The following is a 25,696-nucleotide window of genomic DNA, read 5'->3' as shown; positions in this document are numbered from 1 at the left end:
GCTGTTTTTGATTATTTAATTTTCAAAATTTTTTTATTTATTGTTACTTTTGTGAGTTTCAAGTGATTTCAGTGAGAATTGTGGGTTTTTCCTTCTTTAACTGAGGGGTACCAACAATTTTGTCCACGTGTGTATCATGGCATGGGCATGTATGGCTGCCAATGGAACTGGTTCATTTCTGTTTATTGATGATGTGACTGCTGACAAAAGCAGAAGGATAAATTCTGAAGGGTTTCAGGCAGAATTATCTGCTCATATTCAGCCACATGCTTCAGAACTCACTGGACGGCACTTCATGATGGAGATGGACAATGACCTGAAGTATACTGTGAAAGCAACCAAAGAGTTTTTTAAGGCAAAGAAGTGGAATATTCTGCAATGGCCGAGTCAGTCACCTGACCTGAATCCAACTGAGCATGGATTTCACTTTCTGCAGGCTAAACTGAAGGGAAAATGTTCCAAGAACAAGCAGGAAGTGAAGACTGCAGTGGTACAGGCCCGACAGAACATCACCAGAGACCAAACCCAGAGTCTGGTGATGTCTATGGGTTCCAGTCTTCAGACCGCAAAGGATTTGCAGCCAAATATTAAAAGTAACAATTGATTTTTGATCATGTTAGTTTGTCCAATTACTTTTGGTCTCTTAAATGGTGGAGGGCACATAAAAAATGTGCTGGAATTCCTACATCCATCCCCTCATACATCCACTCAGTTAAAGCAGAAAGTGTGCACTTAAATTCTTTTCATTATTGATTAATCTGTTCATTATTTTCTCCACTGATCAGTTGCCTGTTATAGTCTGCAACAGTTCAAGATGATACTTTAAAATGTTGTCCAACCAACAGTCTAAGACTCAAAGATTCAAGAAGCTGGAAGCTGCAAAGTTTTTGCATCTTTGTCTAAAAATTTGCTAAAAGGATAAATGATTATCAAAATATTTACCATTTAATTTCCTGTTAGGTGACTAATTAATTAGTTTAACTAGTTGTTGCAGCCCTCATCGTGGTGTTGAACCAGTGATGTCAGTATTCTCCAGCCCTAACACCTCTCTCTGCAGGAGACGGTGTTCTCCATGCTGGTGGAGATCACAGAGCGGGCCATGGCTCACTGTGGCTCCCAGGAAGTCCTCATCGTTGGGGGAGTTGGCTGTGAGTATATCAACAATAAAAAGCTCCAACGCTGCAGCTGAAATGTCTCAATAGCCTACAATATCAACAGCAAACACCCTGAAGGGAGATTTCCTTTCTAAAACTGCCATTTTGCAACTTGTTTAATCACACAGCAACAACGGTACAATAGAGGAGCTTTTCTACATTGTTGTATTGCACACTAGTTTAATATTTGTGAAATGCGTTGAAACCATAGTCCAAAGTTGGCTTGTGTTGTTAGAGAAACAGACACACCCAGTTTTGTTCTGTGCTACTCAGAAAACTGACTTGCCACATGAACACAAATATTGTCTTTTCTGGATTTGATCATCACCAAACAGTAGAAATGTTTGGCAGATTAGCAGCAGCAGCACATGATTCTTCCATCTTTGTACCTAAAAACAGATCAATCCATGGGCTATTCCAGAATTGGAGGACATTTGGGCTTCAAAATTTTTGAAAAATAAACCTTCTCTTTTACAATTTTCTGCTCCATAATCATCAAAGGCTTGATTAGCTCAGCTTACACATCAATGGTAACATTTTTCTTCCATGTTTTATTTGCTGTTTGCTAACCCTACTCTAATCACAGTAACAGGGTTGCTAATCCATGCTAATGTGATCTTTTTCTCAGCAGTAGAAGCTAGATATTTAGCTAGCTGTTACTGCTGACCAAGAGGACAAACTGACTGATGGAAAACAGTCCAAAGAATTAGTCTGATCCTGATAATATGAGGTAGAGTGAGACATTCAATCAAGGCTGAAAATGTGATGAAAATATAAAGAATAGAAGTGAGGACATAGATTTGCTCTACACATTCTTTTGGAAAACTGTTTGATGATGTTAATTCCAGTGTTTCATGGGATTCACTGTTTTCTTCTTCTTCTACCAGATAAAAAGGTTTTGCTAACAGGGTTGTTGTGGGACACACATTCTATAAATAATAATTATTATTTAAAATATTATATTGATTAAAAAATGTTCCCACAATTACCAGAGACATCAATGAAAAAAATAATGCCAAAAAAAGGAGATTTAAATTTCATTTTAACAGTTTTATTTGAGATTCAATTTGGTCCTCAGGGAGGTGGGACAAGAGAAAAACTGCATTTCAGTGGAAACTCCAGACTCATTTGGTTATTTTAGAAATATTTTCAAACATTTTTTTCTCCTAGTTTTTTTCAGATTTGGCCTCAGGACGAGTAAATTTACACAACCACTGCATGTGTACATAGATTGTGTGAAATTTGATGGATCAAATGTCCTCCATTTCTGAACTGACCCACATGCAGTGGATGAGAGTTTGTATTATTTCACAAGTTGGAAAAAGATAATATGATAGAGACTTCTACTATTTTATCTCTGCTAGTTTTCTCTCACTACTGTTTGTTTGTTAAGTAATTTTACTGTCGTAGTCACTGTGAGATGCCTGAAATTCATCCCTGTCTTATAAACTAATCCCATGATTATTTAGTCAGTATGTCCTGTTAAGTAGTGACACTAGTGGGAATCATTCCAGACTCACATTAATGTACTGATGAGAAGAATGAACCTGTGTTTGTATGGATGTGAGTTCTTCCTGCAGTGAGTATGGAGGCTGAGACCTGTTGTTTCCTGTGCAGGTAACCTTCGTCTGCAGGAGATGATGGGGGTGATGTGTCAGGAGCGAGGAGCCAAGCTGTTTGCTACAGATGAAAGGTAAGCCAGTCACATTCACTTTCATTTCCATTCAAATTCCAAGAGGTTTCACTTTCACACACATGACCAGTAAGCTGGAGGCTTCGGACTGACGGTTTAACGTCTCTCCTCCTCATGTTCATACAGTATAACTGGCCCTACAGCTGGGTGCTGCACATAACAGGTTTAGAGACATAATATTCACACCCAGTGTAGTTTTGCAGCCATAGCACTCTCCACACCTCTGACAGAGTTTCTGTTGTGGGGGTGTTTGATGGTGGTGTAAATGCTGTTTTAGAGGCTTTACCAGTCTGACAAGTGTAACTTAAGGTGGATTCTTTACTTTTTGTATTTAAATTCAGGTTTCTAAACTACATTGTATATGAAAGTGTGCAATGACAATAATGGTTTGATTGATTGATATACTGTTAACCATTTCAAAGCACAGCATGTTAGATTCTGATATTTTCTTTACCTATTAGACTCCTTTGCTTTAGTTTTATTTCACAAAGATGCTTATTAAATAGGGCAGCTTATTCCCTTAAGGAGTACTTTTAGGTTTAGAAAAGTTTCATGTTCTCATAGCCTTATGTACAGATTTAGATAAAGTTTGCATTTTTAGGAAAAATAAAAACAGACACAATGTTTAACAGGGATGCACAATGGCGTGATGGTTAGCAGTGTCTCCTTGCGGCTAGGAGATTTCCGGGTCACGTCCTGGCCGCCTTGGGATCTTTCTGCATGGAGTTTGCATGTTCTCCCTGTGGATGGTGGGTTTCCTCCAGCTTCCTCCCACAGTCCAAAAACATGCTGAGGTTAATTGGTGATTCTAAATTGTCCGTAGGTGTGAATGTGAGTGTTTGTCTGTATACGTAGCCCTGTGATAGACTGGTGATCTGTCCAGGATGTCCCCCTCAGTCAGCTGGGATTCACTTTTCTATAGCTCTGAGTGATATTATTTTGAAGGCATTCACCGGATAATACAATCCAATCAAAGGTAGAAGTCTAATTGAATTCCCTCAGTTGAGAAGCTTTAAAGCTGAGTACAATATTGAATTAGTTGATATTTGACTCCTGGATCCACCTGCAAATATGCAGATTACACAACTGCATATTTAGGCGACAACTTTCTTCCTTGTGTGTGTGAAGGCATGATTATCTCTGTGTTTGATTCTGTATACAAATATGCAATTAAACAGTTTGACTGTAATAAAATAAATAAACCAACAGCTGATCATTTCATCTGAGCAAACTCTGCATCCAAGAGTTAAGTCCCCGCTTGTTCTTTTTAGCCTTTTTTTGTCACTGCGTTGGCTCTTTTTTCTCCTTAATCCCAGCCCCCCCGCAACCCTCATGAGAATTAAAATGGAAAATGGATGGATGTTTATTATGATGGATTGTCATGTCGGAAGCAGATTTTAGTTGAACTTTGAATGCTTCTAAATTGACATTTTACTAAACAATGGCTTGCTTTACAAAACGGTTAGCTTTAATGCATTGTGATTGCAAATGATCCAAACATGCAACAGCATTGGTTTTCTACAAATGTTCCCATTCATTGCAACATCTGCTATGAGAAGCTCTGATACAAAAACATCCGGTTCAAACATGTGTAATTGTGTGAAAATGCCAAACTGCCATTTTTTTCTCTTCATCACATGCCCTCGATGCTGCATTCCTAAAATTATCTGTGATTTTAATCTGCCTGGAACGTCCAGGTCCAGATAACACTCTGACCACTTTATGCTACAGGTTCTGCATAGACAACGGAGCAATGATCGCTCAGGCCGGCTGGGAGATGTTTCGGTCCGGTCAGGTGACGGAGCTGGAAGATTCATGGATCACACAAAGGTCGACTTCACATTTACATCCTACCTCCTCATGTTGTTGTAGCCAGCATCTGTAGGACATCATTACTACAATTCTACAGTTTAATTTAGCTTTTACCCAAAGGGATGTATTTCTGAGAGTGGATGCAACACAAGCAAGGATCTAGTCAGGAGAAAACAACCCGGATAAGAGTCATGAAACAAGTTCAAATGTGATAATAGGACCGTGGTGCCTACAGGCAGAGCAGTATCTAATAACTGTGTGATTCAATGATTCAGTGTGTGGGACCACAACATCGCAACCACCAGTAGAAAAGATTTGACCTAATTATTCAGCCAGGGTACACAATATTTGTTCTATTTGCTACGTGTTCACAACAGCTCTTAATGTTTCTCCTGTGCAGGTACAGAACAGATGAGGTGGAGGTGACATGGAGAGACTGACTGCACTGAATGCCATCATCCTTCTAAATATTCTGATGCAGCAGGTCTGTTCGGACATGTCAGATGTAGGACATCTGACCTCTACAGGGACAACTGAACTGAACTCTGCCGCGTGCATGCTGCATGATGTGAGATTCTTCTCTGTCAAATGATGCATTTTTCTTAAAGGGTTTTATGTAGTTTGCTGGTGTTTAAACAGTAAGTCTGGTGATGTTCTATATTTTCATTGTCAGCAGACCTTTTTCACAGCAGGGAAACCACAGGTGGAATTCAAGATGGCCCAGTTCCAGTAGGTGTTCCAGTAAAAGTCATGAATGAGCTAAAGCAGAACCTCTAAACAGTTGGAATGCAGCCATCTTTAATGTAGATCTCCTGTTCTCTGCTGTGAAAAAGGTGCACTACAGAAAGACCAAAACAAAGATCAGCCATGGTTCAATAATGTTTTTTAATGTGCATTTTGAAGTACTGCAATACAAAAAGGTAATGCAAACAGCAAACTCTGAAAAAAAACAGAACAAAAAAACATGTTTTTACACTCACTTGAGGTGGTTTTTGACTTATTCACAAAGAGTTAATGACCTAAAGGAAGATGAAAACGATTCACATGACCAATGAGCTGTTTTTATGTCTTCTGTTGTCTTCATGTCGAGACAGGATGAACAATTACAACTTGCCTGACTGAAATATCCTTGAGACTCCTCTGAATTGTTTTTCTTGTAGAAGCTTTGTTTGTTTCTGCTTCATGGTGCTTTGGCATTACGGCGTAGAACTGGTTGTCTTATCAGTTTCTTCTGCTGTTTTTCACAGCTGATGTGGAGTGTAGTCCAAACTTTTACCTCCTGATGACACTGTGTATCCCTGCTTCTTAAAGTTTTTGCAACTTTTCAACAGTTCACTTCAAATTCTCTTGACATACACTATCATTCAAAAGTTTGTGGTCACTTAGAAATGTCCTTATTTTTGAAAGAAAAGCAGCTTTATTCAGTGAAGATAACATTAAATGAATCAGAAATACAGTGGAGACATTGTTAATGTACAGGGGTGGACTGGCCATCTGGCATACCGGGCACTGTAGAATATGTTGTAGAATTGTAGTAATTGTGGGCTTACTGATTATCAGTATTTTATTTTTTATTGATTTACGGTAATAAATACATTTAAAAATGGAGCTACTTTGGCTCTGAACCTTTATCTAGTTGTGGTCGCTCTGTCTTCTGGAGTGATTTGATTGGTTATACGTCATGAATAAAACTCCTTTAACTAAACATCTGTAAACAAAACAAAAACGTATCAAAGTTTTCTGTTAGAGTTTGTGTTCTAAGTTTAACTCCCAAGATTTTAAATACTTTCATTGACTGCAACTGAATATCTGCTCCAAATGTCTCACTAATAATCATTATCAGCCTTAAAAACCCACAAACACCCCTTTATACTGGACCACCCTTAGTACAGTCCAGTCCCCTTCTATAAATCTGCTTGGAATCTTCCACTTCCTGTTTGTCAAAGTGGCCTTCTACCTGGACAGGTTTTGTTGGAGCTCATGCAACAAACATTTTGGGTAACTGCACTTTAATATGGATGGATGACACTGAATTAGAGTCTGTTTTAATGAGACTGAGTTCAGATGTGTAGCTCTGTCATTAAATAGGAAATTATTTCTCAGAATTCACAGAGAAAAGTGAAATGTTTGCTAGGATAGCGTCCCACATGTTCTGTGGCTCCGCTAAAGCGAACTCTCTCCAACTTCTGGACCTCTTGAGTTGCTTGTTGTTCAAATATCTTGCTGGAGGTGCTGAAGCTCAGAAAGTCTGAGATGTTTGTTCAAAATAAGCTCATTCTCAAGTCTGATCTGAACTGTCCTCTTTTGTTTGAACTTTCCCTAAACTTAGGAGTTAATGACAGAGCAGCACATCCAGACTCAGTGACATTTATGTAGAAATTAAACTTCAGTGTCATTCATTGATGATAAAGTGCAGTTTTTCAGATGTTTGTTGCACATGCTCCCAACCAAACCAGTCCAGGTGGAAGACGATGTGAAGAGAAGCTCCAGAGGATGAATATCACACATTTACATTGGAAATAAATGTCCTTTAATTAGACATTGTCATGCAGAAGTTGGATTTCCCTTTAATGAAGTTCAAGTCTTTGTTGAGTGTTTTGTTGATGCTGGTTTCTAAATGAAGAGTTCATTTGCAAAAATAGATAACTCAGTTTTGATAAATTTTCAGAAAGCTTTTTTTATTGTTTACTTGAGATAATATATATCAAACTGAAGTTGAGTGGATTTGACTCAGTAGAAAAATGCATGACAAAATAGAGAAAAAATAAATTATTAGTGTTATTATCGCAAGTAAACAATAAAAAAAATGAGTTTTCTGAAAACGAAGTTACCTGTTTTTGCAAACGAACTCCTCAGATGTTTTCTGACACTCAGCCCCAAAGATTAAAACCTTCTACGGCTCACAAGCTGCAACAACTCACACATTATCAACTATCTTTCTGACTAAACTAACATAAAAAGTGAAAAACTGATTCCTGCATCATGAATGTAGATCTTTTTGGTTTTTATGACAGTAAACTGAATATATTTGGGTCTAACATTTTATTAACCACAACAAGAAGTGAATTACTGGAGAAAACAATCAACAGATTAATGGACAAAGAAAATGTGTTTTCCAACATATCTGGCTGAATCACTCCAACATTACAAGATAAATGCAATTTAAATTCAATTTTATTTATAGAACGCCAATTACAGGTCAAATTGTCTCAAGACGCTTTATATTTTTTGTCATATTAAAAATATGACAAAGTAAGAAATTTAAACCTCTTGTCTAATCCAATTTATTATTTGGTTTTTAAGAGACTAATGGACAACTAAAATAACTTTCTCCACTAAAACTAATAAACATGAGGTCAAATAGAAGGAACAGTTTTAAATCATGCAGTCCCACGATGACAAGAAAAAGTTTGTCAGCAAAAACTAAATCTGCTAGTGGATTCCATTAAAGTCCTAATAAAAGATAATAAAGTGTGATACTAAAGGTTTGTGGTGCTAAAAAATCTCGAAGTAAAGATATCAAGTTGAACATCTGGATGGAGGCTGATAAAAGTTGACCTTCCTTCATTTCTCTGGAGTGACTCCATGGATTTTAGGGATGCTGGTTAAAGACCTTGGGCCTCATTTATAACGCTTGCGTATGCACAAAACAGCTAGAAAGTGGCGTACACCACTTTCTACGCAAAGGTTGTGATTTCTAAAAACAAACTTGGCGTGACAATGTGCGCCAACCTTGATGCTTGCTTACGCACATTTTGGAGACAGAGAGAACGGCAGTGCCAGAGGGTGAAGTGGTGAATTGAAACCAGATTGATCTCAAACCTTTATTGTTATCACATATTAGACTTGTAGAGCCGGATAATCATAAACCCTCATTGTTGTAGATGTTCATATAGTGCGCCATTCAGCCTACGACTGTATTTGCAGAACTATGTTCATATATAAAGAACCACATTTACCAAGACAACTATCCAGTACAAAGCCCTAAAACTCACCAAGAAACACATTAAAGACAATTTTACTGCTGGAAGCTGCAAGCCAACGCCTAAAGAACCAATTAAAGCAACGGAACCAAACCTCATGTAGAATTCCAACTTATTTTGGATCCTTGTGGAGAGTTTAATCTTAGAGTTTGTAAAGCTGTTGAGTTTTTAGAGTCACATGGATTGTTTTGACATTTGATAACTGAGTCCTTTTCAACTGTAAAATTACAGTTGTGGATTTCTGTCATTTAGTCTGGACTAAACAAATAACAGCAGCATAAAGCTCAAACGTCATTATGAGGAGTCTGGATTGAGGTTTCTCACTTGATAATGATCAAAATATGAATTTTAAGTTGGTTTAAAGGAATATTCCACCTTAAATCTTTGAATGTTGACCTGAAAGGTTGGTTTCAGGAAGTATTCCACCTACAAGGTCCTCACACATCCACCTTAAAGGAACATTCCACAAAAAATCCCTGGACATGCACCTAAAATTTTGTTTTAACTGAGTATTCCATCCAAAATCCTCAAAGAGACCTGAGGGGCTGGTTAAAAGGAATATTCCACCTAAAACCTCAGCAAGGGCAGTATGTGTAGCAGCGACAGCAGAAAGACGTCCTCTCTGGATGCAAGAACTATGTCCGAGTAGCAGCTCCCTTTCTGCTCTTTTTTTACTCACTAAACTCAAGTACCATAGAGGACTCCAGTAATTTATGTTTCCTGCTGCAACCTTCTCTTTTTCAGCTTTCTTCCACGTCCGATCGCTCCCAACCCGGTTTTTGTTGATGTTTTTGAGTCTTTTTCCGAGCTTTGACCAATCTAAGAACATGAAGTACATCATCGGCATCGGTGGCGTAACCAATGTAGGGATCAAGAACCTGCCCCACTGCTGCATGGTCCATCAGGATGACTTCTTCAAGCCTCAAGATCAGATTGAAGTTGGTGAAGATGGGTTTAAGCAGTACGATGTCATCACTGCTCTGGACATGGATGCCATGATGAGTCTGTTCTATGCGTGGCTGGAGAACCCGGTGAAGTCTGAGAAGTCTCATGGTGTAAAGAACACCCTTGACACAGAGATCATCCCGAAGTCCGACCACAAGAAGGAGGAGGAGACTCACATCCTCACTGTGGAGGGCTTCCTGCTTTACACCTACAGGCCTACAGGCCTTTGATGGACGTGCTAAACCAACATTACATTATTTTCATCCCATATGAAGAATGCTAAAAGAGGAGGTGCTCTAGGAAGTACACAGTGCCAGACCCCCCCGGCCTGTTCGATGGCCACGTCTGGACCATGGACCTGCAACACAAGAACATCTGCTCACTGTGAAAGATTATTGAGAGCAGCTTTTTGTGATTTCTATGCAGAACACTATGATGTTTGCTGAGTTGTGAACTGTGAATTTTTGTTCTGAAAATCCGACCTCTCTGGCAGTTTTTTTGTCATTCAAAAATTAGTGCTTGATTCAGTCAACCATAATGTTTTGGGCCGGTGTGGGCCAAAAATGCCAGAGCTGATCTTTTGCCCCAGTCCATCCCTGTTACTGTATTAATGTGGTAAATGACTATTCTAGCTGGAAACGGCTGATTTTTAATGGAATATCTCCATAGGGGTACAGAGGAACATTTCCAGCAACCATCACTCCTGTGTTCTAATGCTACATTGTGTTAGCTAATGGTGTTGAAAGGCTAACTGATGATTAGAAAACCCTTGTGCAGTTTTGTTTGCACACGAATGAAAAGTGTGAGTTTTCATGGAAAACATGAATTAGTCTTAGTGACCCCAAACTTTTAAACAGTGGTATATACTAGAAACGTGCATCCAGCAGTAAAAAGAGCTACAGGTAAAACTAGACAAGCTCTCAGTAGATGGCAGAACCACGCCCATGCATGATACTCTGTATCTATTTTGATCATCCTACGTATATCCCTTCCTATACAAATGATGCAATATTCAAGAAATGTGCTAAGTGACCCCTGTGACCTTGACCTTGATCTGCTGACCTCTAACTCCACAACTGAGCAGGGGACCTTAGACCGACCTTCAGTGCCAAGTTTGATTATCCTGACTTCAGCACTTAGAGATATATGAACGGACATACACACATACATACTTACCCAGCCAGCCAGATACCGAAGCGAATGCAGTAACCCCGCTGACGTACACGTCAGGCGTGGTTAACTGCTCTCAACTGCAAAAAAGGTGCGAATTGAATGTAAAACCTGAACCGCTAACAAGAGTGACATTTCTATCTTGATGGGAGTGGTCTCTTCCAAGGACTTATAAGGCACAAGGGATCACTGAATGGCTCGATGTGAATTAACTTGACGTGAATCATATGCAATGACCTTCATAGTCACTAGATCTTGACCCAGTTGAACACCCATGGAAGAGAAGTTATACTCTCCACTTATGGCATCAAAACGCCAAATAATTCTTGGAAAAAATAAGTCTTTTAAAATACTGGTGTTCATTCTCTTAGTGTAGTTCAGAGATATATAAAAAGTTGTGAAGTTCTTCTGGTAGCATGTGACGGCCCAACACCTCACTAAGACATTTCATTTTGTTTTTTCCCTTTAATTTGTCACCTCTTTGTACTTCTGAATGGTCAGTTTTACATTTTAAAAACAACTATGTAATCATCCAGCAAAGTTGCTGAATAGATTTTTCTACCTGACATTATTTGTCGCCAAACCCTGATATATCTGGTTCCACCGCCATCCAAAACCTGTTAAAACCACATCGGAGAGACATTGTTGCAACACGCTTCTCCGTTATCAGGAATACACATTTATTTACACGTAACCCATCCTGCTGTCATAAATACTTCAACTCAATGTTAGGCTGTATTGGCTGAACAAGATTGTGTTGGCTCGTTCCACTCACGTGGATCTACATGAACTCTGCTTTATAAGATATTGTAGTGGCTGTGGGGAGTCGCTGGGGACGCTGCAGCGAGTGACTGTGTTCCGGGTGGGAGAGCTGCTAGGCATCATGGGAACTTATGTGTTCTTTGGGATTGCTTTGTGGGGTTATTTATGTGATTTGAGACGTTCTCTTATTACTGGTTGTTTTTCATTGTTATAGTCCTACATTCTGGATTCATTTGGTGTGTTCACTGTTTTCACTGTACCGTGAGTCAGGGGGGTTGTTGGAAGAATGACCTCGGCCTGCGAGCCAGAACAGTGGGTGTGAATTTCCTGAGTGCTTATTGTGGTGGTGACAATAAATCCCTGGTGTGTGAACTGCAAGGTCGTTCCTGCCTTAAATTGCGGGTCAGCACTACATTGGTGTCAGAAGTGGGATGGAACTCGCCCGACTGCAGATGGAGGAAGAACTGAGGGAGCTTCAACAAGCTGTCACCAAGAGCAGCCTCTTGGGTGCAAACCCAAGAGGAAAAGAGCCAGCCAGCGGAGAGTTCGCTCCCGTAATCCCCGACAGCTTCACCACCCCTTGAAGACACGGTGGGCCGCCACAGGCCGCGAAGCCGACGCCGCAGCAGCCGCAAGCAGGAGAGATGCTCCAACAGTCAGCTGCCGACCACCACCAGCCAAGAGCGGGGAGCCACCGGGCGCCGCTGCCACCGCTGCTGCACAAAAAGCGCCTGCCAAGCTGCCGAAGTATGACGGAGAGGGAGCTCGCGCCGTACCTAGCCCAGGCGGAGCTGGCAGCGCAGCAGAATGGCTGGAGCAGAGAAGACACTGCGACAAGCCTCACCCTTGCTCTAGAGGGGAGAGCAGCCCGGGTGCTACTGGACCTCAACCCAGGGCAGCGACACGATCTGCGGGCTCTAACTACCACATTAGAGAGGAGCTTCGGTGAGAGACTGTCCACCGACAAGAACCGAGAGCAGCTGATTGGTCGCCGCCGCCAAGAGGGAGAGACATTCGCCGCTGATGTGGAGCTCCACGCCCAGCAAGGTTACCCCCACTTTGAAGCGGCTGTCCAAGCTGAGCTGGCCCTCCACGCCTTCATGAGGGGCCTCACACCAGAGAGACTCCGACAACACGTCTGCCTCGCCTCGCCACAAACACTCAGCGAGGCCCTACGAGAAGCTGAGAGAGTGGAACGTGCGCTCACGTCCCGGCCGGCGGGTTCCCCCACGACTTCCGCGTTCAGGCCGCACGTCAGGATGGCTGAGCGCGGGCCCGAAGAAGAGGAGGAGCGGGAGGCCGAGCCGCCTATGCCGCCGCCGCTCCCCAGACGGCTGCTACCGGTACCATGAGCCTGACCACTTCGCACGAGATTGCCCGGCACCCGCACCGTGAAAGTCGAACTCCGGGAAACGAGAGAAGAGTAGCACTGGGAGGGAACCGCCACTCCAGAACCCCCTCCCTCATCCAGGACAATGCACGCTGGTGGGACAGTGCGGCCATGCCAAGGGGCTGTATCTGCCCTGCTACATTGACAAACAACACTGCCATGCACAACGGGCCATCCCTCCGCCGACTGGGCAGCCACTGACGCCAAGCTGATGACAGTCTCCGGCGAAAGGATCGGCATGGGTGGGAGGAAGCAGCTGACTGTCCGCGCCGGCGACCGTGAGGTGAGACACGAATTCTGGCTCGCTGATATCCAAGCCCCGTGTATTATTGGACTGGATCTGCTGAGCTGCTGGAAAGCACGAATCGACGCCGACAGGAATAACATCATCCTGGGTTCCAGTATCTTCATGCTGCTACCGGGCCAGGGAGAATACTGCGCGAGAGAGCGAGAGGTTCACTCCGCCGCCGTCAAGCAAGAGGTTCACTCCGCCACCCTCAAGCGAGAGGTTAACTCTGCTGCTAAAGAGCAAATACTGTCCTCAATCACGTCCGCTGGGCGAGAGCGGTCCTCAATCACGTCCGCTGAGCGAGAGCCGTCCTCAATCACGTCCGCTGAGTGAGAGCAGTCCTCAATCACATCTGCCGACCAGAGGCAGCGCCCCGCCGAGACCACGGCCCCCGGGACGAGCTCCCCCATGCCGGCAGATCGCTCCAGCGAGACCGCTGAGGTGATTGAAGACCTGTTGCAGCGTAGCAGCACCGGGCTAACTCCACACCAGCAGCAGTAGCTGAAAATGCTCCTGGAGGAGCACAAAGACATCTTCGTGGCCAATGTTAAAGACTGCCAGCGGACCTCCCTGGTCCAACACCGCATCGAGATGGGAGACGCCCAGCCCATCCATCTGTGCCCGGGTCGGGGCCACAACCTCCTCCAACTGCTGGTCCCTCGAGCGCTCCGTTCCAAGGTCCTGGATTCGGTCCACGGCATGGTGGGGACCGGGCACTACGGCGCCGCCAAGACGCAGCATCGACTTCGTAGCCGGTTCTACTGGCCGGGCTGTCGGCGAGACGTGGAACTCCACGTGCACTGCTGCGACATCTGTACCGCCCAGAAGGGACCGAGCCAGCAGTCCCACGCGCCACTGCAGCGGTATCTTGTGGGGGCCCCAATGGAGCGCATTGGGGTGGACATCCTCGGCCCCTTTCCCGTCACTGACTCCGGGAACCGCTACGTCCTGGTGGCTATGGACTACTTCACGAAGTGGTCAGAGGTGTACGCGGTTCCCGACTAGAGTGCCTCGAAGACGGTGGAGTGGCTCGTGGAGATGTTTGCCTGGTTCGGGGTCTCTGAGGAGCTGCACAGTGACCAGGGGCGGAACTTCGAGAGCCAGGTGTTCGCTGAGGTTTGCAAGCGGCTGGGGGTGACCAAGACCAGGACCACGCTGCTACATCCCCAGAGCGACAGGATGGTGGAGCGCTTCAACAGGACCCTGGCCACCCAGCTGGCCATCCTCACCGGCCGCCACCAACGCAACTGGGACCGCCATCTGCCCCTGGTCCTGTGGTCATACCGCTCTGCCATCATTGTCGTTCCACACGCCACCGGTGGCGGCCCAGACACTTGGACCCTTACTGTTCATGGCTCAGGGGTTTCGGGGACGTGTAAACCCCTTAGGTGGGGGCTATGTAGCGGCTGTGGGGAGCCGCTGGGGTCGCTGCAGCGAGTGACTGTGTTCCGAGTGGGAGAGCCGCTAGGCATCATGGTTCCCATGATGCCTACCGGCTTTGGGATTGCTTTGTGGGGTTATTTATGTGATTTGAGACGTTCTCTTATTACAGTTTTTGTTTTCATTGTTCTTATCCTACATTCTGGGTTCATTTGGTGTGTTCACTGTTTTCACTGTACCGTGACTCAGGGGGGTTGTTGGGAGAATGACCTGCCAGCCTTTGTCCAGCCTTTCGCCCTGGACATCTGTGAGATGCATATAGTATTGTTTCGATCCTTTTTTAGTAACTTTTGAAGGCGGTTTCCTTGTCTTTTCGTCATCTTTGCTCGTATCTGTGGTAGATACAGTCGACGCCATGTTGTTTTGATCTGATACCACAGTAACAGAACTCCGCTCCTATTGGTCCACGTGACCAAAAACCGCTGCACGTATTGCAAATTCTACTCCGCCCGTGTAAATATCACTACGCCACATTAAAAAAAACACCAACACAAAAACGCTAATTATTTAAAAATGACTGGAAATGGTGAGTAGAAACTTTTTTGGGTACTAATTAGCAATAGATATACAGCCATGGCCATAAGTTTGGACACAAGTACCATGACGCTTGTGAATCTTAGAACATTTTGGTTGATGGCTATGACTGGTATTTATATTGTGACAATTTTGTAGTATTTTCTGTTTTTCAGTACACCAGTGTTGCCTGTTAGTGCTCATAGTGGGAACTGTGTTGGATGAAAAGGTCAGATGTCAAATTATAAGGCTCAGACATCTTCCATTTTCCAAACTCACACCTCTTAAAATTCTGATGGCTGACGTTTTAAATGAGCTTCAAAAGAGGCACCAATACAGTTTAATTGCCGATAGTTCTGTTTTGGCTGATGCAATTACGGAGCAAAAAATGCAAAGAGGATCTCACAAAAAAGTATTTGTACTTCTTCAGAATGTCTCTGGGCTTTGAGCTGTTTTTGGAATAAAGCTTCATATTGTTTAACATACTGGACCTGTAGCAAATGTTTATTGGCCAAACTGGTTCCACATTTGCGGTGCATCTCTGCAAAATCTTCAGTGCTGTTTTTTGGGCGCATAATTCGCTGGTACAGATTCATGACAGTTTTTTGTATAGTTACAACATGAGAATGTTCGTGAAGCAGCAGTTAACTGATCACGTGTTCAAATAAAGAGGAAAAACATGGATCTTCAAGTTTATTCATTTTTATTAAGCAATACTGTTCTCTTACATTCCTCCTTCTCCAGTGTAATTCTTTAAATTCAATAAATTCTTCTCAAAAATCAACATACTGAACATGGTGATATCCCTTATGGATGTATGAGTAACATTCGCCCGACTAGGGACCAAATAAAAACAAAGAAAAAAAAAAAAGGAACACAGCATTAAGATCTGACGTGGTAAAGGGTGAACTCTACTGTGCCTTTGACTACACCCTTCTGTAAACTGAAGACACGGATACAGAAGTCCTCTGCATACATTAATATAAAACTCAAGCAGGAACGAGACATTCTCCTGGTTTAGAACGGAGGGGTGTGGGGGGGGGGGAACTCGATCACTCTGGTGAGGGCTTCTCGCACACATGGATTGGTCACAACAGATTTTTTAACAAAGTGCTTGATTGACCACTCGCTTTACAGAGGACAAGTTTGATAAAACCGCAGCTTTGAAAAGGGAACAAAAATTAAATTACAGCTCCTCAGAGATTGTTTAAAAAAAGAAGAAGAAACAAAAAGACCAGCTCTACACATACAAGCTAAAAATGGTAATGAGAGGCGATGAAAAGAGGTCTGATTAATTAAGGCAGGCTTTCTGTAAGGCGTTAAAAAAGTCCATTGCTGTAAGATTCTCAAAGGAGTTAGTCCAAAGTGTCTCAGTGTGGCTTTGCGTGAAGACATCATCCTGAGTGCAGTGTGTGAGTGGGACTCCAAAATTTGTCCATCTTTTGTGTTTTTTTTTTTCTTTTGTTTTTAATGTGCATGTAGGTGTGTGTGTTTCTGCTTTGGGTTCGTCACACTGCTAGGCCGGGTGCTCCTGGGTGTCCTTGTACCAGACAACCCTTTTTGGATCTGGAAAGAAAAGGAAGAAAACAGTGAAAAAGGAGAAATTTAAGGAATAGAGAAACATTTCTAATGCTGGTAGACCTCAGATATCAGACATCAACTGTCTTGAGAGCTGCTCACCTGATAACGGAGAGCTTCATTATAGAAAGTCTTGGTACTAGTTTGAAACTTCACCACCAATGAGCCAATCAAATTAAAGCTACCCAAATTAATTTACTTTATCTTTAATTTCTACTCCGTTTCTTATGTCATCGCTGCACTGGCTGCTCTACATTCCTGTGAATTTGGGACAAATAAAGCTTCCTCAATTTCAATTTGAATCTAATCCCACTTTGGATGAGCTGCATTGACTGTGAAGAGCTTTATTTTAGATGAAAGCATCGTCTATGTATGACAGGTAACTCATTTTAGCTGTACACTAGGGCTGAGTAGTAATTCGATTTCTAAAATTCCTCGAGGCAAAATTCTCTGAATTTGGGCTTCATTTAATCCACCAAAGACTAGACCCCAGCTCACCAACTTGTCTGGACCCAGATTTCATCCTGTGCAGACCTATAATCTATAAATTATAAAGGGATTTAAATTGGACAGGATGCTTCTACTTTAACTGCCGCAGCTTTTCTAGTGTTTACGGCGTTTATCAGAGCAGAGGCTGAATTATGAAGGCAGTTTGACAGACTTTCTTCATGTGAATTGACAAAAACTAAACCCTCAGAGTTAACAGGTATGAAGGAGGTTTTTGATTTTCTTTAACTCGGACTTTCCGCTTCAAACTCGTCACGCAAACAGGAAACTAACCATCATTTGACTTGTTTTCTGCACAAAATGAACCCTACATTACACTTCAACACTTGATGTGAAATCATCTTCTGAATGCTACCATCAGCAAGGCAAGCGACAAAATAGTCAGAGATAGTACTCTAAACGTCAACTACTCTTTGGGCACAGTTTTCAAAGAGCACACATCAGCTGTATGCGATCAGAGAAACAAAACTGTCGAACAAATGGTTCCCAAGGTAGACAAATGACAAGACACTCATATTAAAGCCAGTTTTACAACTTCACAAGTTTTATGCACAGAGCTTTCCAGAAGTACCGACTCAAGTTAAACTGGAGTTTCCAATTAACTGCTGATGTGTGTGTGCATGACACATTTAGTCGCCGTGCTTTGTCACCAACCAGGAAATGAGCATCGTCATTACAGGACATTTCTGGATAGCTTTATAAGCATGACTTGAAAGTCCACTTAAAGCTGCTGTCCGGAGTTTGAATCGCAGCGTCTCCCGAAACACTGTTGGTCCCACCCTCCATCCCTCTGATTTCGCCCCTTTATTTGTGCACGCGCGCAGTACATGAGAGAAGTGCCCGGAGTGCTGCAGCACCTCGCCTGTTTTGCTGTTTTCCCCTCTTCTACATTTAGTACATTTAGTAAATAATAAAGGAATTACGTTAGAATGCTGTATTGAGTCTAACTTGTCCTAATACCAAAATAACATGAATCTGCTAGGACAAACGAGTAAAGTTTCAATATGTGATTACACTCGTGTATCCCTCTCGATGACGTTGTTTATCAAACTTAGTGCATTTACGCGTGTATATGTGTTACATTGTTTATTTCTATCTAGAGTTCAGAATTGCATGACTCCTCTGACGAAGAGTATGTCCCAGACGCCCCAACATCTTCCTCCAGAGGTCGGGCATCTAACCGAAGCCGTCAGCCGGGCTATGGAGGCCGTGGTCGGGGAGCGACGCGAGCACCCCGAGCCAAAAAACGTCCTGCAGTCTCTTGGCCTGACAAGCCGTGGGATTGGTAACTTTTCTGGAAGTTGCCGATCCCTGATGCTCTCTCCTCCACAAGCAAAACAAATGTGCGCGCGGTTGCGTAGTGCGTAGCTCTCCCACAGCTCTGCATGGGCTTGCTTGCTGTGCGCGTAACCGTTGATTGACAGCATGACAAAGCTGAAGCTCGAACTTGATTGGTCGGCAGCGACCGGCGCTTTTTGGAATAACATGGGGGTCTATGAGAGGAAGGCGGAGCTCAGGAATAAATTTTCATATCGCGTTATACTAACATTATATTATAGTATCGAACTAGACTAACATATTTAAGCTTTGTTAAAAAATGATACATAAATTGAAAACAAACGGAAACTCCGGACAGCAGCTTTAAGCTTTAACTTCTGAGTGATTATGAAAGCAGCTCACTTTGCTCCAAGATGAATATTACTAAACCATCTACAACAACATGAGTGTGGGTACCACGATGGGTTGAATTACGCCATTAATATGTTGACATCAAACCTATCAACATCAAACAGAACAAGCACACTAAAGCTCTGGTTTAATTCATTTAAAGTACAAAGACACAAACCAAAGAATTTGCCTCAACAATCATACATGTTCAAATGTGCAATGGAAGCTTTGTGTTGCAGTCTGGCTTCCCCAAACTATACCATGCTGGGAAAAGACTAAGTAATGATGCTTTTAACTTAAGAAAACCACTAAACAGAGCAGATGACGTCTTACAGAAAATGTTTTACAGGCAGATAGAGCATACCGATGTGGTGACGGCAGGAGTGTAGTCTCGTATGTACATACAGTCACCTCCAAAAGTATTGGAACAGCAAGTTCAATTCCTTTGTTTTTGTTGTATACTGAAGACATTTGGGTTTCAGATAAAAAGATGAATATGACACAAAAGTTCAGAATTCCAGCTTTTATTTTGTGGTTTATACATCAAAATGTGTTAAACAACCCAGGAAAGATTACCTTTTCTTTGAACCCACTCACTTTTCAAGTGAGCAAAAGTATTGGAACATGTGACTGATGGGTGTTTCTAGTTGCCCAAATGTTGCCTTTTAGATCAATTGCAGAGACATTAAATATTTCTTGTTTTTGGCTTTGGGTTTCACCTGTGAAAACTGTATTTTCTGTTAAGCAAACATGAAGACCAGAGAGCTGTCTATGGGAGAAAAGCAAATCATTTTGAAGCTGAGAGAAGAGGGAAAATCAGAACTATCGCACAAACATTGGGCATAGCCACTACAACAATTTGGAATGTTCTAAAAAAGAAAAACTACTGGTGTACTGAGCAACAAACATCGAACAGGTCGGCCCAGGGTAACAACAGCAGTTGATGACAGAAACATTGTGTGAGCTGTGAAGAAAAACCCAAAAACAACAGTCACTGACATCGCTGCCAACCTCCACAGAGCAGGGGTGAAAGTGTCACAATCCACTGTTTGAAGAAGACTTTGAGAGAAGGAATACAGAGGCCATACCACAAGATGCGAATCACTCATCAGCAAAAGAATCGGAAGACCAGATTGGATTTTGCAAAGAAGTACAGAGATCAGCCACGAAAGTTTTGGAACAAAGTTTTATGGACTGATGAGACCAAGATTAACCTCTACCAAAGTGATGGAAAGGCCAAAGTATGGAGAAAAAAAAGGATCTGCTTACAATCCAAAACATACAAGCTCATCTGTGAAACATGGTGGAGGTAGTGTCATGGCTTGGGCTTGTATGGCTTACTTGTCTTTATTGATGATGTAACTCATGATGGTAGCAGCAGAATTAATTCTGATGTCTACAAAACCATTTTGTCTGGCAATTTACAGAAAAATGCATCCAAACTAATCGGGAGAAGCTTCATCATGCAACAAGACAATGACCCAAAGGACACTGCCAACACAACAAAGGACATTATCAGGGGGAAAAAGTGGAAGGTCTTGGACTGGCCAAGTCAAGCACCGGACCTTAACCCACTAGAACATGCATTTTACCTCCTGAAGAGGAGAATGAAGGGAGAAACCACCAGAAACAAGAACTGAAAGAGGCTGCAGTAAAGGCCTGGAACAGCATTTCTAATGAAGAATTCAACAGCCTGGTGAAGTGAATTGGTCGCAAGCTCGATGCAGTTATTGCAAGTAAGGGTTATGCCACCAAATATTAAATGTTATTACTTTAAGTAAATTTAATAATGTCTGTTCCAATACTTTTGCTCACTTAAAAAGTGAGTGGGTTCAAAGAAGAGGTGCTCTGTACTGGGTTGTTTAACCCTTTAAGCTGCAGTCAATTCCAGCCGTTTTCGGTACCAAAAAAAAAAAAAAAAAAAAAAAAAATCATCGCTAACATTCTATTTTTAAATAAAAAAATTACGAAAAATACGGGGAATATTGGACGCACATCGCGAGGTGCATTTCCTTGAAAATGACCGATTCGTGGATTTTATACCGACTTCAGGACATGTTTTGGACAAAATAGTTTACTGGCTTGTGTTGTCTGGATGTAAAAGGTTGGATTATGGCCGTTTTTTGTGGAATCTTTTATTCTGTGTGTAATAATGAACCCGGAAATGTGAGTCGCGCTGTGTGCGTTGAAGCCGTGTATAGAGAACGGATGGATGAATATTCGTTTTTGTCGGACAAATGTGTTTTTCTCACCCGCTGTGGTAATCGCATCTGAAAGTGGTTTATACCGGCGGATTCATGAGAATCTAAGCTTTCCATTGGCGTATAGTGTTTGTATAATCGGGTTTGCAGCCGTCGGACATTCTTGAAATTCCTATGCAAATTAGTAGGTGTACCGCCGGCGGGACACTGAAGCGCACAGGGTTAACACATCTTGATGTAAATACCACGAAATAAAAATTGGATTTCTGAACTTTTGTGTCATATTCATCTTTTTATCTGAAACCCAAATGTCTTCAGTACACAACAAAAACAAATGAATTGAACTTGCTGTTCCAATACTTTTGGAGGTGACTGGATGCACGCCATTTTCCTCCAAATTTGTTGGTGACAAATGGAACTCAGATCCCTCAATTTAACATCAGTAACCTCTGTATACAACTTATCAACGCTACTCAGTATTTTCTTCCTCTCACTGGTACACTGACGGATGTATAATGAGTCAAACTGAGTGTAGAGCATCACACAGCTCCACTGTTTAACTCCACCTCCACTCTGAGCAGTAGTATGGTACATGAATCTGTACTGTTTACATGTTGGATGATTTGCAAATCGACCACACATCAGACTACAACTGACAAAAAAAACAACACAACATTTTGCAAACGGTTTCCTGAGTTTTAGGGTGTTCTGAACATGCGTTGGTGCAGTCACCTGGAATCTACATCACCAACATAACAGCAGCCTCTTATAGACAAACGAAACCTAAAACCTCCAACTAAAGAGTGACGACTTCTTTAAAAACAGAACAACATGCTTGTCTGCATGTTTTGGTCATTTTCCTAAGAAGTGATGTCAGAATATCAGTTTACCCTTCGAATCAACTCACCTTTTTTCTGTTTGTTGCAAATAGAATTCCATTCTGTGGAGTGAAAAAAAAAACAGATTATGCACTGTGATTCTACTTTCTCACATATAAAAGCAATCTTGTCAGACGTCATCTCCAGCTCTCACGGCAGCACTCACCTCTACTGTGGTAGCTCAAAGCCTCCACTACATGGCGACAGCTAAGCAGCAGTTTCCCGTTGCTCTCGTCCACCTCTGCACGTGCGACTGGGTTAACGGAGGCGGCGACTGGAACGGGCGTTTCTTCGGGGGCCTGGACTGTGAGAACTGTGGCGAGCTGTAGGTCAGCTGGATGTTTAGCGTCTGTGGGCGGGAGGGCGTTAGCAGCAGGGCGAGGACTGGAGCCCTCCGTGACCGGCCTCGCCTCGCTGATGAAACTTAGACCCCACTGGTTCTGTAGCAGAACACCGATGGCAGGGCGGTCCTCCTCCAGCGCGCCGCTTGCTGCTCCCGCCTTCACCTTGGAGGCGTAGCTAACGGCCGGCTGCAGCTTGGCAGGACTGTCCTGCACGGGGAAGGCAGGCGGGGGCTTGAGCAGAGACAGACTGTCCTCCACCCACCGCTCCTTTGGGTTCCCCTTTTGTGGCCGCTCACTTACTCGATTGACCCCCTTCTGACTTTCCCTGCGGAGGCTGCGGCCTTTGTGCTGCTGGCCTTTGCGCTCTTTTTCCCTGCGGAAGCTGAAGGTGTGTGCGTGGCCGGGACCGACGAGGTCGCCCTCAGGTGAAAGCTGCTGGGGCTGCTGGTCACTTCCAGAAATACAGCCTCCACCCCCACCACCTCCACAGTTGCCCGATCCAGGAGACAGACGGCGGTTACGAATGTGAGGCTCAGAGTTGGCGGCTGAAACAAGGACTGCTGGATCGCACAGGGTATCTGACTCACACACAGTGTTGCTGGCTTCCCATGTACCTGAAAGAAAAGTGTTGACATGCTGGTCAGATAACGGCCGTTTCTATATACTTAAATTCACAGTGCAAGTTTCTGCAAGGAAGTTTCAGTCCTGAATGATTTCTCTACCGATCTAAAGACACGTCCTTCCACTTTAAAGTCACAAATCACTGGCTTACCCCTAACCAGCATTAGTGTTGGATTAGTTTCTTGCCTTTCCAAAACAGTGGTAAGCACATTATGTGTATCCAAACAGGTGCTTCAGACTACAGGATTTATCTCTTGGCATTCAGCCATAATGGATCTTAGTAGTTGGCTGTTCCATGTAAACAAACATCAAGAATGGATGACACATTTTCATGTGACTTAACTGTGCCAGCAGAGTCTAGACTGAACAACAGCTCCCTGTACTGCTGACTATTTGCCAAGTTGTGCAGAAAAAGAACAAAATGACGTGATCCTGAATGAGGCGGACGGAACAGGCAGAGTGAAACATCTCATGACGTGTTAGTGCCCTGCTGACGGTCCTGTGTGTGGATATCTGTAATGCTAAAACCTCTGGTGAAAAAAATAAATAAATCACACAGTCACCTCACTTTTAATGAGCTGGTATTTCATTTATCAAGCTAAAAATGCCAGACAGTCATCATCTTCAACTTCTCAACACATGGCTCTGACCTTTCCCTCAGTTTGATCTAGTTTGTTCCAAACCCTGTCAACAAAACCTCAAGAGTTCACTTCAGGCTCCCACAAGTTTGCAACTCGAGTACTATCCCGTACTGAGCCGTTAACGATTTCAAATCGATGTTTGAAACAACGCAATCAGAAAATCACAATGGCTGCAATTTAGGATGTATAAGGTGGGGCTATGAAGTAATGGGAATTAAGCTGCAAGTGTACTGCATTTAGTTCAAGCAAACTGAAAATTTATAGGGTTGTTATCGCTGTTCATTTATCAATATGTGGCTTGACTAGCATCAGCAGTGTGATTCAATAGGCACACCTACAATAACAGTCATTTTTGACATTCACAAACTCATACTACCGTCCTTGCTGTAGAGTGAAGCTATTAATGGCATCTTATTTACACTTTAAATCTATTAAACAATTAATACTGAAATTAAGCTGTACACAAAACAAACTGCAGTATCGGTCAGAAAAATCACAATGAGATTAAACTGTCAGCTCTAGAACTATCATGTTTATTTTATAGACCAAATCAATAATTACAACAACCGGATTTATTTACATTAAAAGCTGAAAACCTGCATTTGGTTTACAGTCTAGACTGTCTCCAAGTGTTTTAGGCTAGACTATCACAACCTCCCATTCTTAGCACCATGAATCTCACTGTTACCAGTCTTAAATCAAAATTACACAACGATCCGTGTCATGTTGCCCCACTTGCTGGCTGCTTATAAAAAAAACAATCACCGGGTAACCGACTATTTACAGGAACGATCACTACTTTTGGTCCACATGGAAGAATGGATCCTGATGGATCCAGACTTAACTGCTGATTACTTTCAACGATATGCGAGGTCGAAACACCTAATGGGTGGCACTCTCAGCATGTGCTTAGTGTTAGAAATTTAGGTAACAGAGAGTCGGCCTGGATAACGTGCGAGCACCGAAGCGCCACATTTCAAAACCACTGGTGAGGCAGTTTACCAACCCGGAGACCCCGTCACACGAACCGTGACAGAAATTTCGAGAAACTAGTCGACTCTACAGACTGCCCAGTGTCCCACTATAAGAGTGACTCCGCTGTATTCTTTTTTTAAGCGCATCTTCGGTTTTGTCAACACGTTCTGCTTCGTGTGAGGCGATGCCAGCTATCAGAACAGTACAAGCTAACAGCGAACACCGGTGTTAGCAAACTTTAATTAGCAGCGTCATGCTGAGTTACACTCGACGGTTCTGCTCATGTGAGCCTACAGCACGGTCGATTCACTTCAACAGTGTCTCTAGAGCTGCTGCTGTCGTCGAAGAGAGAGCTGTATTTTAACCACGTCGAGAAATTACGAGCTAGCTAGCATGCTAGCCGAATTCAAAGTTTCGTAACCCCCACCCTCCCTCCTTCACCCCCATTCAAAGCGGCGAGCAGGCAGCTACCGACACCGCTAGCACCGCTGCTAGCCCCGCGGCAAGACAACAAAATAACGCCGCTGAAAGTGAACTATTTCGGTCAGATACGTCGAAATGTTGTCCAAACTCACCTGTTTTGATATGCATGTCTTTTCGCTGAATGTGTCGCTGAATTTTAACCGTTGAGTAACTTTGTTTACAGCGTTGAGGGAACGTCGGCTCGCTGCTGCTTCAGCACCACCCGGAAGCGACATGAGAATGTGGGTGGGACAGGAAGTCCATGTATATAACTGGTCCGGCGGGAAACTGGGAGGGAACTTAAACATTCACGCGTTCGATAATGACAGTCCATGTGATAACCGCGTGGTAATACTTCTGGATCTTAATGTTAGGACTTCTTTTAAATTTAAATAATTTCATATGAGAGCCAGCAGTTGTTTTTCAGCTTTTAACGCTTTCATGCATGAAAATTTTAAAGTGAAGACAAATTGTATTGCAAATTCTACTACTACGAATTAATACAACAACAATAGTAACAACAGTAGTAGTAATAATAATAATGATGTATGTTGGAGTGATGTAAATACATCCACACAGCTATTATGTTTTTACCCTTATTTGTGAAAGACTTCAACTATTCAGATATCCAGTATCTGTGGAGAGGCCAAGACAGAGCCTCCAGAAACTA

General features: G+C 42.9%; 2 protein-coding genes across 2 annotated transcripts in view; one reads left to right on the top strand and one right to left on the bottom strand.

The window, feature by feature from the left end:
• Positions 1 to 16,022, top strand: part of osgep (O-sialoglycoprotein endopeptidase) — a 28,513-nt gene extending 12,491 nt beyond the window's left edge. The window contains exons 9-12 of the mRNA XM_051948778.1: positions 1,058 to 1,148; positions 2,772 to 2,847; positions 4,579 to 4,677; positions 5,060 to 16,022. Of these exons, the coding sequence (XP_051804738.1) occupies positions 1,058 to 1,148; positions 2,772 to 2,847; positions 4,579 to 4,677; positions 5,060 to 5,099 (306 nt within the window). The 3' untranslated portion in view covers positions 5,100 to 16,022. The remainder of the gene's footprint in view (positions 1 to 1,057; positions 1,149 to 2,771; positions 2,848 to 4,578; positions 4,678 to 5,059) is intronic.
• si:ch211-214j24.10 (uncharacterized protein LOC558894 homolog) lies at positions 15,838 to 25,298 on the bottom strand. The gene is made up of 4 exons (XM_022202462.2): positions 25,140 to 25,298; positions 22,150 to 22,941; positions 22,013 to 22,045; positions 15,838 to 16,717 (listed from the first exon to the last, which is right to left on the bottom strand). The coding sequence occupies exons 1-4, from the start codon at positions 25,153 to 25,155 to the stop codon at positions 16,668 to 16,670; spliced, it is 891 nt and encodes a 296-aa protein (XP_022058154.1). The 5' UTR covers positions 25,156 to 25,298; the 3' UTR covers positions 15,838 to 16,667.
• Positions 25,299 to 25,696: the final 398 nt, after the last annotated feature.

This window comes from Acanthochromis polyacanthus, chromosome 1 (genome assembly GCF_021347895.1).
Source record: "Acanthochromis polyacanthus isolate Apoly-LR-REF ecotype Palm Island chromosome 1, KAUST_Apoly_ChrSc, whole genome shotgun sequence".
Classification (NCBI taxonomy): Eukaryota; Metazoa; Chordata; class Actinopteri; family Pomacentridae; genus Acanthochromis; species Acanthochromis polyacanthus.
The sequence above is the reverse complement of the archived record's forward strand: the minus strand, read 5'-3'. Positions and strand labels throughout refer to the sequence as shown.